General features: G+C 61.2%; 1 protein-coding gene across 1 annotated transcript in view; it reads right to left on the minus strand.

Moving 5' to 3' along the window:
* Window positions 1-14,891, minus strand: part of CPSF1 (cleavage and polyadenylation specific factor 1) — a 64,999-nt gene that overhangs the window by 26,760 nt on the left and 23,348 nt on the right. Inside the window, exons 16-22 of the mRNA XM_077781699.1 lie at window positions 14,145-14,225; window positions 11,178-11,267; window positions 9,822-9,941; window positions 7,685-7,826; window positions 5,913-6,091; window positions 3,872-4,002; window positions 1,847-2,018 (exon numbers count right to left, since the gene is read on the minus strand). Of these exons, the coding sequence (XP_077637825.1) occupies window positions 1,847-2,018; window positions 3,872-4,002; window positions 5,913-6,091; window positions 7,685-7,826; window positions 9,822-9,941; window positions 11,178-11,267; window positions 14,145-14,225 (915 nt within the window). The remainder of the gene's footprint in view (window positions 1-1,846; window positions 2,019-3,871; window positions 4,003-5,912; window positions 6,092-7,684; window positions 7,827-9,821; window positions 9,942-11,177; window positions 11,268-14,144; window positions 14,226-14,891) is intronic.

Raw genomic sequence — 14,891 nt, forward strand, 5'->3', positions numbered from 1 at the left:
GGGAGGGAAATGGGAATTGCAGCAAGAAAAGAGCAACTGAAAATGGGAATTCTGGTAGGAAAAGGATGGGAATTGTGATGGGAAAATGATGGGAATTCCTGCAGGAAAATGATGGGAATTGTGACAGGAGAACAGTGGGAATTCCAGGGGGAAAATGGTGGGAATGATGATGGGAAAACAAAAATCACACAGGGAGAACAATGGGAGGTATTGGTGGGGGACAGGAATGGGAATTCTGAGAGGAAAAGAATGGGAATTCTGTGAGGAAAACAATGGGGATTCCAGAGGGGAAACAATGGGAATTCCAGCAGGAAAACAACAATTGGAAAATGGGAATTCCAGGGGTAAACACCAGGAATTCTGGGGGGAAATGGGAACTGGGGCTGCTCGAAGGAGGAATCCACCAGCACCCGCTGCCCTGCTGGGAATTCTGCACCAGGAAAACCAGGCACCACTCAGGAACCTGGGAGATCTTGGGGAAAATGGGAAAAGTGGGAATTACGGGGGGAAAAAATGGGAATTTTCATGGGAGAACGAAAATGATGGTGGGAGAAGAATGGGAGTTAATTGGTGGGGGAATGGGAATGGCAGAAAGAAAAGAGCAACTGAAAATGGGAATTCTGGCAGGTAAAGGATGGGAATTGTGACAGGAAAATGATGGGAACCGTGACAGGAAAACAATGGGAATTCCTGCAGGAAACCAATGGGAATTCCAGGGGGAAAACAGTGGGAATTCTGGGGGAAAATGGGAATTGAAAAACAGGAATTCTGGAGGGAAAATGACAGGAATTCCAGAAGGAAAACAAAAATCATGGTGGAAAAACAATGGGAGTTATGGGGGGAGAATGGGAATTGTGACAGGAAAACAATGGGAATTGTGACAGGAGAACAATGGGAATTCCTGCAGGAAAACAATGGGAATTCCTGCAGGAGAACAATGGGAATTGTGACAGGAGAACAATGGGAATTCCAGAGGGAAAACAGCAACTGGAAAATGGGAATACTGGAACTCCGTTCCCAGTTCCCAGCCCCGTTCCCAGTTCCCAGCCCCATTCCCAGTTCCCAGCCCCGTTCCCAGTTCCCCAGCCCCATTCCCAGTTCCCCAGTCCCATTCCCATTCCCAGCCCCGTTCCCAGTTCCCCATCCCCGTTCCCAGTTCCCATCCCCGTTCCCAGTTCCCAGCCCCGTTCCCATTCCCAGCCCCATTCCCATCCCCGTTCCCAGTTCCCATCCCCGTTCCCAGTTCCCAGCCCCGTTCCCATTCCCAGCCCCATTCCCATCCCCGTTCCCAGTTCCCAGCCCCATTCCCAGTTTCCCATCCCCGTTCCCAGTTCCCCAGCCCTGTTCCCAGTTCCCATTCCCAGTTCCCCAGCCCCATACCCAGTTCCCCAGCCCTGTTCCCAGTTCCCCATCCCCGTTCCCAGTTCCCAGCCCCATTCCCATCCCTGTTCCCAGTTCCCAGCCCCGTTCCCAGTTCCCATTCCCAGTTCCCAGCCCCATTCCTATCCCCATTCCCAGTTCCCAGCCCCGTTCCAAGTTCCCCAGCCCCATTCCCAATTTCCCATCCCCGTTCCCAGTTCCCCAGCCCTGTTCCCAGTTCCCATTCCCAGTCCCCAGCCCCGTTCCCAGTTTCCCATCCCCGTTCCCAGTTCCCCATCCCCGTTCCCAGTTCCCAGCCCCATTCCCAGTTCCCCAGTCCCATTCCCATTCCCAGCCCCATTCCCAGTTCCCAGCCCCGTTCCCAGTCTCCCCATCCCCGTTCCCAGTTCCCAGCCCAGTTCCCAGCCCCGTTCCCAGTTCCCCATTCCCAGTTCCCATTCCCAGTCCCTCCCAGTGCTCCCAGTACCTCCATGTGGCCGTTCTCCCGGGCCAGCACGCACCAGTGCGAGGGCTCGGGCCGGAGCGGGGCCGGCTCGCGCTCGGGGGGTCCCGCCCGCCGCGGCTCCTCCCGGGGCGGCGAGCGGCCCGAGCCCCCCGAGTCCCCGTACAGCATCTCCTCCTCGTCGTCCACCGAGCCGCTGCGGGAGACAGCTCACCTGAGTTACCTGGGCACACCTGGGCACACCTGGGCACACCTGGGCACACCTGGGTACACCTGGGGTACACCTGGGACCCCCCTGGAAACACCCCCCAGTCCCCGTACAGCATCTCCTCCTCGTCGTCCACCGAGCCGCTGCGGGAGACAGCACACCTGAGTTACCTGGGCACACCTGGGCACACCTGGGTACACCTGGGTACACCTGGGATAAACCTGGGACCCCCCTGGAAACACCCCCCAGTCCCCGTACAGCATCTCCTCCTCGTCGTCCACCGAGCCACTGCGGGACATGGGCACACCTGAGTTACCTGGGCACACCTGGGCACACCTGGGCACACCTGGGATACACCTGGGATACACCTGGGACCCCCCTGGAAACACCCCCCAGTCCCCGTACAGCATCTCCTCCTCGTCGTCCACCGAGCCGCTGCGGGACATGGGCACACCTGAGTTACCTGGGCACACCTGGGATACACCTGGGTACACCTGGAATAGACCTGGGATACACCTGGGTACACCTGGGATACACCTGGGATACACCTGGGATAGACCTGGGATAGACTTGGGATAGACCTGGCATAGACCTGGGCACACCTGGGGCACACCTGGGATAGACCTGGCACAGACCTGGGCACACCTGGGATACACCTGTTCACACCTGGGATACACCTGGGAACCCCCTGGAAACACCCCCCAGTCCCCGTACAGCATCTCCTCCTCGTCGTCCACCGAGCCGCTGCGGGAGACAGCTCACCTGAGTTACCTGGGCACACCTGGGCACACCTGGGCACACCTGGGGTACACCTGGGATACACCTGGGATACACCTGGGACCCCCCTGGAAACACCCCCCAGTCCCCGTACAGCATCTCCTCCTCGTCGTCCACCGAGCCGCTGCGGGACATGGGCACACCTGAGTTACCTGGGCACACCTGGGCACACCTGGGCACACCTGGGCACACCTGGACACACCTGGGTACACCTGGGATACACCTGGGACCCCCCTGGAAACACCCCCCAGTCCCCGTACAGCATCTCCTCCTCGTCGTCCACCGAGCCGCTGTGGGACATGGGCACACCTGAGTTACCTGGGCACACCTGGGCACACCTGGGTACACCTGGGTACACCTGGGTACACCTAGGATACACCTGGGTACACCTGGGTACACCTGGGATAAACCTGGGACCCCCCTGGAAACACCCCCCCAGTCCCCGTACAGCATCTCGTCCTCGTCGTCCACCAAGCCGCTGCAGGAGACAGCACACCTGAGTTACCTGGGCACACCTGGGCACACCTGGGTACACCTGGGATACACCTGGGCACATATGGGCACACCTGGGGCACACCTGAGTTATCTGGGATACAGCTGGGATAGACCTGGGCACACCTGAGTTCACCTGGGGTCATCTGGGATACACTGAGGAAACCCTGGACACACCTGAGTTACCTGGATGCACCTGGGAACCACCTGGGCACACCTGGGGACACCTGGGCACACCTAGGATAGACCTGACATACAGCTGGGCACACCTGCGATACAACTGGGCACACCTGGGGAACACCTGGACACACCCGGGCACACCTGGGATAGACCTGAGATACACCTGAGAACATCCCTGGAGACACAACCAGGAACACCTGGAGATTGGGCACACCTGGGACACACCTGGGACACACCTGGGGGACACCTGGGGACACCTGAGACACACCTGGGACACACCTGGGGACACCTGAGAACATCGCTGGAGACACAGCTGGGAATACCTGGAGACTGGGGACACCTGGGGACATCTTGGGGACACCTGGGGACACCTTGGGGACCTTGTGACCCACCTGAGGTCCTGGATGAGGGTCTCGGCCTCGGCGTGGGGGCGGGGCGGGGGCTCCTCGCGGGGGGCGCGGCTCTCGGTGGTGAACATTCCGGAAAGGTCCCGGTACAGGCAGAGCGCTGTCACCCGCGAGGACTGCAGGGGACAATGGGACATTGGGGACATCAGTGGGGACACTGGTGACATTGGGGACATCAACGGGGACATTGGGGACATCAACAGAGACATTGGGGACACTGGGAACATCAATGGGGACATTGGGGACATCAATGGGGACATTCCAGAAAGGTCCCGGTACAGGCAGAGCGCCGTCACCCGCGAGGACTGCAGGGGACAATGGGACATTGGGGACATCAACGGGGACACTGGGGACATCAACGGGGACATTGGGGGACATCAATGGGGACACTGGGGACACTGGGGACATCAACGGGGACATTCCAGAAAGGTCCCGGTACAGGCAGAGCGCCGTCACCCGCGAGGACTGCAGGAGACAACGGGACATTGGGGACATCAACGGGGACATTGGGGACATCAATGGGGACATCAATGGGGACACTGGGGACATTGGGGACATCAACGGGGACATTGAGGACATTGAGGACGTCAGTGAGGACATTGGGGACATCAACGGGGACATTCCGGAAAGGTCCCGGTACAGGCAGAGCGCCGTCACCCGCGAGGACTGCAGGGGACAACGGGGACATCAATGGGGACATTAACAGGGACATTGGGGACATTGGGGACATTGGGGACATTGGGGACATTGGGGGGACATTGGGGGACATTGGGGACATTGGGGACATTGAGGACATTGGGGGGACATTGGGGACATTGGGGGGACATTGGGGGACATTGGGGGACATTGGGGACATTGGGGACATTGGGGGACATTGGGAACATTGGGGGACATTGGGGACATTGGGGACATCAATGGGGACACTGGGGACGTTGAGGACATTCCGGAAAGGTCCTGGTACAGGCAGAGCGCCGTCACCCGCGAGGACTGCAGGGGACAACGGGGACATCAATGGGGACAGAGGTGACACCGGGGGAACTCATGTGTGACACGGGTGGCCGCAGCAGGGACAGGCAGGAAGGGTTGGGGACACGGTGACACTCACGTGTGCCACAGGTAGCCACAGCAGGGACAGTCAGGAAGGGTTGGGGACACAGGTGACACGGTGACACTCACGTGTGCCACAGGTGGCCACAGCAAGGACAGTCAGGAAGGGTTGGGGACACGGTGACACGGTGACACTCACGTGTGCCACCGGGGGCTGCAGCAGGGACAGTCAGGGGTGGCTGGGTTGGGTTGGGAGGGGTTGGGGACATAGGTGACACTCACATGTGCCAATGGGGGCCACAGCAGGGACAGGGACAGGTGGTTGGGGACATGGTGACACGGTGACACTCACGTGTGCCACCGGGGGCCGCAGCAGCGCCAGGAGGGGTTGGGGACAGAGGTGACAGGGTGACACTCATGTGTGCCACGGGTGGCAGGAGCAGGGACAATCAGGAGGGGTTGGGTTGGGTTGGGACGGGTTGGGGACAGTCAGGAGGGGTTGGGGACAGTCAGGAGGTGTTGGGGACAGACAGTCAGGAGGGGTTGGGGACACGGGTGACAGTCAGGTGTGCCACCAGGGACCACAGCAAGGACAGTCAGGAGGGGTTGGGGACACGGGTGACAGTCAGGTGTGCCACCAGGGACCACAGCAAGGACAGTCAGGAGGGGTTGGGGACACGGGTGACAGTCAGGTGTGCCACCAGGGACCACAGCAAGGACAGTCAGGAGGGGTTTGGTTGGGTCAGGAGGGGTTGGGGACACGGGTGACACTCACGTGTGCCACCGGGGGCCGCAGCAGGACAGTCAGGAGGGGTTTGGTTGGGTCAGGAGGGGTTGGGGACAGTCAGGAGGGGTTGGGGACAGTCAGGAGGGGTTGGGGACACGGGTGACACTCACGTGTGCCACCAGGGGCCACAGCAGGACAGTCAGGAGGGGTTTGGTTGGGTCAGGAGGGGTTGGGGACACGGGTGACACTCACGTGTGCCACCGGGGGCCGCAGCAGCGCCAGGCGCGGGGCGCGGCCGCCGTAGGTGTCCCCCTTGAGGGTGAAGGTGGCCAGGTGGCCGTCGGCGCTGAGCAGCACCCCGAAGGGATCGGCCACGGCGCAGTGCACGATGGGCGAGCCCAGGTCCACGGGGACGAAGTGCAGCTGGGTCACTGCGGGGACAGCAGTGACACAACAGTGTCACCATGGGGTCACAGCAGGGTCACAGTGGTGTCACATCACCCCTGTGTCACCCAAACCCACGGGGACAAAGTGCAGCTGGGTCACTGCGGGGACAACGGTGTCACCAGGGGGTCACATCACCCCTGTGTCACCCAAACCCACGGGGACGAAGTGCAGCTGGGTCACTGTGGGGACAGCGGGGTCACCAGGGGGTCACAGCAGTGTCACATCACCCCTGTGTCACCCAAACCCATGTGGGGACAGCAGTGACACAACAGTGTCACCAGGGGGTCACAGCAGGGTCACAGCAGTGTCACATCACCCCCGTGTCACCCCCAACCCGTGTGGGGACTGCAGTGCCACAACAGTGTCACCATGGGGTCACAGCAGTGTTACACCCCCTGTGTCACCCAAACCCGTGTGGGGACAGCAGTGCCACAACAGTGTCACCATGGGGTCACAGCAGTGTTACACCCCCTGTGTCACCCAAACCCGTGTGGGGACAGCAGTGACACAACAGTGTCACCATGGGATCACAGCAGTGTTACACCCCCTGTGTCACCTGCCAATGTCACCTGTCACTGCAGCCCCAAGAATGGCCCAGCAGTGTCCCCCTGGTGCCACCCTCTGGTGTCACCTCTTCCTCTGCCACCCCCTTGATGTCACACCTGGGGACGCAGCAGGGCCCGTGTGACACCCTGGTGTCACCCCAGGTGTATCCCAGGTGTGTCCCAGGTGTCCCAGGTATTCCCAGGTGTGTCCCTGTCCCCAGGTGTGTCCCTGTCCCCAGGTGTGTCCCCAGGTGTCCCCAGGTGTGTCCCAGGTGTGTCCCAGGTGTGTCCCCAGGTGTCCCCAGGTGTCCCCCAGGTGTGTCACTCACTGCCCTGCAGCAGCCGCAGCCCCAGTGGTGACACCTGCACGATGAACTGGCCCTGGCCCCAGGTGTCCCCAATGTCCCAGGTGTGTCCCCAGGTGTCCCCAGGTGTCCCCCAGGTGTGTCACTCACCGCCCTGCAGCAGCCGCAGCCCCAGTGGTGACACCTGCACGATGAACTGGCCCTGGCCCCAGGTGTGTCCCCAATGTCCCAGGTGTGTCCCCAGGTGTGTCCCAGGTGTGTCCCAGGTGTGTCACTCACCGCCCTGCAGCAGCCGCAGCCCCAGCGGTGACACCTGCACGATGAACTGGCCCTGGCCCCAGGTGTGTCCCAGGTGTCCCCAGGTGTGTCCCTGTCCCCAGGTGTGTCCCAGGTGTGTCCCTGTCCCCAGGTGTGTCCCCAGGTGTGTCCCAGGTGTGTCACTCACCGCCCTGCAGCAGCCGCAGCCCCAGCGGTGACACCTGCACGATGAACTGGCCCTGGCCCCAGGTGTGTCCCAGGTGTCCCCAGGTGTGTCCCAGGTGTCCCCAGGTGTGTCCCTGTCCCCAGGTGTGTCCCAGGTGTCCCCAGGTGTGTCACTCACCGCCCTGCAGCAGCCGCAGCCCCAGTGGTGACACCTGCACAATGAACTGGCCCTGTCCCCAGGTGTCCCCAATGTCCCAGGTGTGTCCCCAGGTGTGTCCCCAGGTGTCCCAGGTGTGTCACTCACCGCCCTGCAGCAGCCGCAGCCCCAGTGGTGACACCTGCACGATGAACTGGCCCTGGCCCAGGTTCCCCGCGAACACGGTCGGGCCCTGCGTGGCGAAGCCGCTCGTGTCCAGCTCCAGGATCTCCTGGCCCGTCTGCAGGATCTGGGGACATCGGGGACATTGGGGGACACTGAGGGGACACTGAGGGGACACTGGGGGCATTGGGACACTGGGGACACTGGGGACATTGAGGACATTGGGGGGACATTGGGGACACTGGGGACATTGAGGACATTGGGGGGACATTGGGGACATTGGGGACATTGGGGACACTGGGGGATATTGGGGGACATTGGGGACATCAGGGACACTGGGGACACTGGGGACATTGGAGGGGTTTGGGGAAATTGGGGACACTGGGGACATCAGGACGTGGCACCCACACTGCCACCAGAACATGGCTGCCGTCCTCAAGGAGGGACATGGGGACACTGAGGGGACACCGGGCAGGGCCAGACCCCAGGGTGACCCCAAATCCAGGTCACTGTCCCTTGGGGACACGGGGACAATCAGGGGACACTGTGGGGGACGGAGCCCTGGATGTGGCAACCAGGGAAGTCCCCAAAAACATGTCACTGTCCCCACGATGCTCCCTGTCCCTCACCATGGTGGAGTCCTCGCGGCTCAGGATGAGGAAGCCCTGTCCCCATGTCCCCATGATGTCCCCATGGTGTCCCCATGGTGTCCCCATGATGTCCCCAATGTCCCCATGATGTCCCTCACCATGGTGGAGTCCTCGCAGCTCAGGATGAGGAAGCCCTGTCCCCATGGTGTCCCCATGTCCCCATGATGTCCCCATGGTGTCCCCATGTCCCCATGGTGTCCCCATGTCCCCATGATGTCCCCATGGTGTCCCCATGGTGTCCCCATGATGTCCCCATGATGTCCCTCACCATGGTGGAGTCCTCGCGGCTCAGGATGAGGAAGCCCTGTCCCCATGATGTCCCCATGATGTCCCCATGTCCCCATGATGTCCCCATGATGTCCCCATGATGTCCCCATGGTGTCCCCATGATGTCCCCATGGTGTCCCCATGTCCCCATGATGTCCCCATGATGTCCCCATGGTGTCCCTCACCATGGTGGAGTCCTCGCGGCTCAGGATGAGGAAGCCCTGTCCCCATGGTGTCCCCATGATGTCCCCATGATGTCCCCATGTCCCCATGATGTCCCCATGATGTCCCCATGGTGTCCCCATGATGTCCTCACCATGGTGGAGTCCTCGCAGCTCAGGATGAGGAAGCCCTGTCCCCATGATGTCCCCATGTCCCCATGATGTCCCCATGATGTCCCCATGTCCCCATGATGTCCCCATGATGTCCCCATGGTGTCCCCATGATGTCCTCAGCATGGTGGAGTCCTCGCAGCTCAGGATGAGGAAGCCCTGTCCCCATGGTGTCCCCATGTCCCCATGATGTCCCCATGGTGTCCCCATGATGTCCCCATGGTGTCCCCATGATGTCCCCATGGTGTCCCCATGATGTCCCTCACCATGGTGGAGTCCTCGCAGCTCAGGATGAGGAAGCCCTGTCCTCATGGTGTCCCCATGATGTCCCCATGATGTCCCCATGTCCCCATGGTGTCCCCATGATGTCCCCATGATGTCCCCATGATGTCCCCATGGTGTCCCCATGATGTCCCTCACCATGGTGGAGTCCTCGCGGCTCAGGATGAGGAAGCCCTGTCCCCATGTCCCCATGGTGTCCCCATGATGTCCCCATGATGTCCCCATGATGTCCCCATGTCCCCATGGTGTCCCCATGGTGTCCCCATGATGTCCCTCACCATGGTGGAGTCCTCGCGGCTCAGGATGAGGAAGCCCTGTCCCCATGTCCCCATGGTGTCCCCATGGTGTCCCCATGATGTCCCCATGATGTCCCCATGATGTCCCCATGGTGTCCCTCACCATGGTGGAGTCCTCGCGGCTCAGGATGAGGAAGCCCTGTCCCCATGATGTCCCCATGATGTCCCCATGGTGTCCCCAAGATGTCCCCATGATGTCCCTCACCATGGTGGAGTCCTCGCGGCTCAGGATGAGGAAGCCCTGTCCCCATGTCCCCATGATGTCCCCAATGTCCCCATGTCCCCATGTCCTCACCATGGTGGAGTCCTCGCGGCTCAGGATGAGGAAGCCGTGCCGTTCCTCGTCCTCCTCAGAAGTTTCCGGAGCCGCCGTCGCCGCCTCGGGCTCCGCGCTGGTCCCCGGAGCCACCTCGGGCTGGGGGGACAGAGCCTCGGTGGGGACAGGGGACACGGGGACAGGGGACACGGGGACAGGGGACATGGGGACACAGAGGACACGGAGGGACGTGGGGATGTGAGGGCACATGGGACACGGGGACAGGGGACACAGGTGACAGAGGTGACACAGGGACATGGGGACACAGGTGACAGAGGTGACACAGGGACATGGGGACAAAGGTGACACAGGGACACGGGGACACAGGTGACAGGTGACACAGGGACATGGGGACACAGGTGACACAGGGACATGGGGACAAAGGTGACACAGGGACACGGGGACACAGGTGACAGGTGACACAGGGACACAGGGACACAGGTGACACAGGGACATGGGGACAAAGGTGACACAGGGACACGGGGACACAGGTGACAGGTGACACAGGGACACAGGTGACACAGGGACATGGGGACACAGGTGACACAGGGACACGGGGACACAGGTGACAGGTGACACAGGGACATGGGGACACAGGTGACACAGGGACACGGGGACACAGGGACACGGGGACACAGGTGACACAGGGACATGGGGACACAGGTGACACAGGGACATGGGGACACAGGTGACAGAGGTGACACAGGGACATGGGGACAAAGGTGACACAGGGACACAGGTGACACAGGGACACGGGGACACAGGTGACAGAGGTGACACAGGGACACGGGGACACAGGTGACACAGGGACACGGGGACATGGGGACAAAGGTGACACAGGGGGATGACACAGGGACACAGGTGACACAGGGACACAGGGACACGGGGACACAGGGGGATGACACAGGGACATGGGGTGACACAGGGACACGGGGACACAGGTGACACAGGGACATGGTGACACAGGGGGGTGAGACAGGGACGCAGGGGTGACACGGCAACACAGGTGACATGAGAATGACATGGGGACATGGGTGACACAGGGGGGTGACACACGGACACGGGAGTGGCATGGGGAACACAGGTGACATAGGAAGGACGACACAGGGATACAGGGGACACAGGGGGGTGACACAGAGGGTGACACGGGGACATGGTGACACAGGGGGGTGACACAAGGACATGGGGGTGACAGGGGGGTGACACAGGGACATGGTGACACAGGGGGGTGACATGGGGACACGGTGACACAGGAAGGATGACAGGGACACAGTGGGGTGATGGGGGTGACACAGGGGGTGACACGGGGACACAGGGGGTGACACGGGGACACACCTGTTCCCGCGGGGGGGGCGCGGTGACCGTCCACATGTCGTAACAGCCAGGCAGCTCGAAGGTGGTCACAACCTGCGGCCGGATGCTGCGCTGGGGACAGGGACAGGGAGTGACAATGGGACAGGGATGGGACAGGGATGGGACAGGGACAGGAATGGGACAATGGGACAGGGACAGGGATGGGACAGGGACAGGGATGGGACAGGGACAGGGACAGGGACAGGGATGGGACAGGGACAGGGATGGGACAGGGACAGGGATGGGACAGGGATGGGACAGGGACAGGGACAGGGACAGGGATGGGACAGGGACAGGGACGGGACAGGGACAGGGATGGGACAGGGATGGGACAGGGACAGGGACAGGGACAGGGATGGGACAGGGACAGGGACAGGGACAGGGATGGGACAGGGACAGGGACGGGACAGGGACAGGGACAGGGATGGGACAGGGACAGGGACAGGGATGGGACAGGGACAGGGATGGGGACAGGGATGGGACAGGGACGGGGATGGGACAGGGACAGGGATGGGACAGGGACAGGGACAGGGACAGGGATGGGACAGGGACAGGGACAGGGACAGGGATGGGACAGGGACAGGGACGGGACGGGGACAGGGATAGGGACAGGGATGGGACAGGGACGGGGACAGGGATGGGACAGGGACAGGGATGGGACAGGGACAGGGACAGGGACAGGGACAGGGATAGGGACAGGGACAGGGATGGGACAGGGATGGGACAGGGATGGGACAGGGACAGGGACAGGGATGGGACAGGGACAGGGACAGGGACGGGACAGGGATGGGACAGGGACAGGGACAGGGATGGGACAGGGATGGGACAGGGACAGGGACAGGGATGGGACAGGGACAGGGACAGGGACGGGACAGGGATGGGACAGGGATGGGACAGGGATGGGACAGGGACAGGGACAGGGACAGGGACAGGGACAGGGATGGGACAGGGACAGGGATGGGACAGGGACGGGGACAGGGACAGGGATGGGACAGGGACAGGGATGGGACAGGGACAGGGACAGGGACAGGGACAGGACAGGGACAGGGACAGGGATGGGACAGGGACAGGGACAGGGATGGGACAGGGACAGGGACAGGGACAGGGACAGGGACAGGGACAGGGACAGGGACAGGGATGGGACAGGGACGGGACAGGGATGGGGACAGGGATGGGACAGGGACAGGGATGGGACAGGGACAGGGATGGGACAGGGATGGGGACAGGGACAGGGACAGGGACGGGACAGGGACAGGGACAGGGATGGGACAGGGACAGGGATGGGACAGGGGACAGGGACAGGGACGGGACAGGGACAGGGACAGGGATGGGACAGGGACAGGGACAGGGATGGGACGGGGACAGGGACAGGGACAGGGACAGGGACAGGGACAGGGACAGGGATGGGACAGGGACAGGGACAGGGACGGGACAGGGACAGGGACAGGGATGGGACAGGGACAGGGACAGGGACAGGGGTGGCAGTCAGGCATGGGGACAGTTCTGAGGTGTCCCTGGGGGGTACAGGCGGGTTTTGGGGTGCACCCCACAGATTTTGGGGTGTCCCTGGGGGGTACAGACGGGTTTTGGGGTGTCCCTGGGGGGTACAGGTGGGGTTTGGGGTACCCCACAGGTTTTGGGGTGTCCCTGGGGGGTACAGACGGGTTTTGGGGTGTCCCTGGGGGGTACAGGTGGGGTTTGGGGTACCCCACAGATTTTGGGGTGTCCCTGGGGGTACAGGTGGGGTTTGGGGTACCCCACAGATTTTGGGGTGTCCCTGGGGGGGTACAGGCAGGTTTTGGGGTGTCCCTGGGGGGTACAGGCGCACCCCAGCCTTTGGGGTCACCCTGGTTCACCCCAGCCCTGCTCTGGCACCGGGATCGGCCCCCCGGGAACCTCCCGCGGGGGGACTGGGCGGTGCGGGGGGCTCGGGGGGGATTTGGGGTTTTGGGGTTCAGGTTTGGGCTTTGGGATTTTGGGAATTTGGGAGGGATTTGGGTTTGAGGGGGGATTTGGGGTTTTGGGGTTCAGGTTTGGGCTTTGGGGTTTTGGGAATTTGGGAGGGATTTGGGGTTTGTGGGGGGATTTGGGGTTTTGGGGTTCAGGTTTGGGCTTTGGGATTTTGGGAATTTGGGAGGGATTTGGGTTTGGGGGGGGATTTGGGGTTTGTGGGGGGGCCCACAGGGAATTTGGGGTTTTGGGGTTCAGGTTTGGGCTTTGGGATTTTGGGAATTTGGGAGGGATTTGGGGTTTGTGGGGTTTGGGGGGGGATTTGGGGTTTTGGGGGAGTCCAGGAGGGATTTGGGGGTTGTGAGGTTCACAGTGGAGTTGGGATTTTGGGGTTCTGGGGGGTTTTGGGATTCAGGGGGGATTTGGGGTTTTGGAATTTGGGGGGAATTTGGGGTTTTGGGGTTCAGGGGGGACTTGGGGTTTGTGGGGTCCACAAGGGATTTGGGGTGCAGGGGTGATACACGGTTTTGGGGGTTCAGTGGGGGTTTGGGGTTGGGACTTCAGGGAAGGGTTTGGGGTTTGTGGGGTCCCAGGGATGTTTTTGGGGTGGTTTTTGGGGTTATGGGGATGGTTTTGGGGTGGTTTTTGGGGTTTTGGGGTACCTGCAGCACGGTCAGCGCCCTGTTCTTGCCGTAGCCCGAGCACAGGGAGGGTTTGGGGTCACGGGGGTTTTGGGGTCCCAGGGCTGTTTTTGGGGTGTTTTTTTGGGTTTTTGGGATGTTTTTGGGGTGTTTTTGGGGTTTTGGGGTACCTGCAGCACGGTCAGCGCCCCGTTCTTGCCGTAGCCCAAGCACAGGGAGGGTTTGGGGCTATGGGGGTTTTGGGGTCCCAGGGATGTTTTTGGGGTGGTTTTTGGGGTTTTGGGGTCCCAGGGCTGTTTTTGGGATGTTTTTTTGGGTTTTTGGGATGTTTTTGGGGTGTTTTTGGGTTTTTGGGTACCTGCAGCACGGTCAGCGCCCCGTTCTTGCCGTAGCCCGAGCACAGGACGATCTCCAGGTCGGGCTCGGGGCTGTTCTGGAACTGCGGAGACAGCGGGGTCAGAGCTGGGGTCATTGGGGTCAGCTTTGGGGTGCAGGAATTTTGGGGTACATTTTGGGGTTTTTGGGGTACATTTTGGGGTGGATTTTGGGGTTTTTGGGTCCCTTACCTCCTTGGACAGGAAGACCAGGTTTGGGGTACATTTTGGGGTTCTTGGGGTGGATTTTGGGGTGGATTTGAGTGTTTTTGGGGTGGATTTTGGGGTACATTTTGGGGTGGATTTTGGGGTTCTTGGGGTGGATTTTGGGGTGAATTTTGGGGTTTTTGGGGCAGATTTTGGGGTGGATTCTGGGGTTTTTGGGTATGTTTTGGGGTCTCACCTCCTCGGACAGGAAGGCCAGGTTTGGGGTGGATTTTGGGGTGAATTCTGGGGTTTTTGGGTCCATTTTGGGGTCTCACCTCCTCGGAGAGGAAGGTCGGGTTTGGGGTGGATTTTGGGGTGAATTCTGGGGTTTTTGGGGTGGATTTTGGGGTCTCACCTCCTCGGACAGGAAGGCCGGGTTTGGGGTGGATTTTGGGGTGAATTCTGGGGGTTTTGGGGTGGATTTTGGGGTCTCACCTCCTCGGACAGGAAGGCCAGGTTTGGGGTGGGTTTGGGGTGGATTTTGGGGTGGATTCTGGGGGTTTTGGGGTGGATTTTGGGGTCTC

Source organism: Lonchura striata, chromosome 1 (genome assembly GCF_046129695.1).
Source record: "Lonchura striata isolate bLonStr1 chromosome 1, bLonStr1.mat, whole genome shotgun sequence".
Lineage (NCBI taxonomy): Eukaryota > Metazoa > Chordata > Aves > Passeriformes > Estrildidae > Lonchura > Lonchura striata.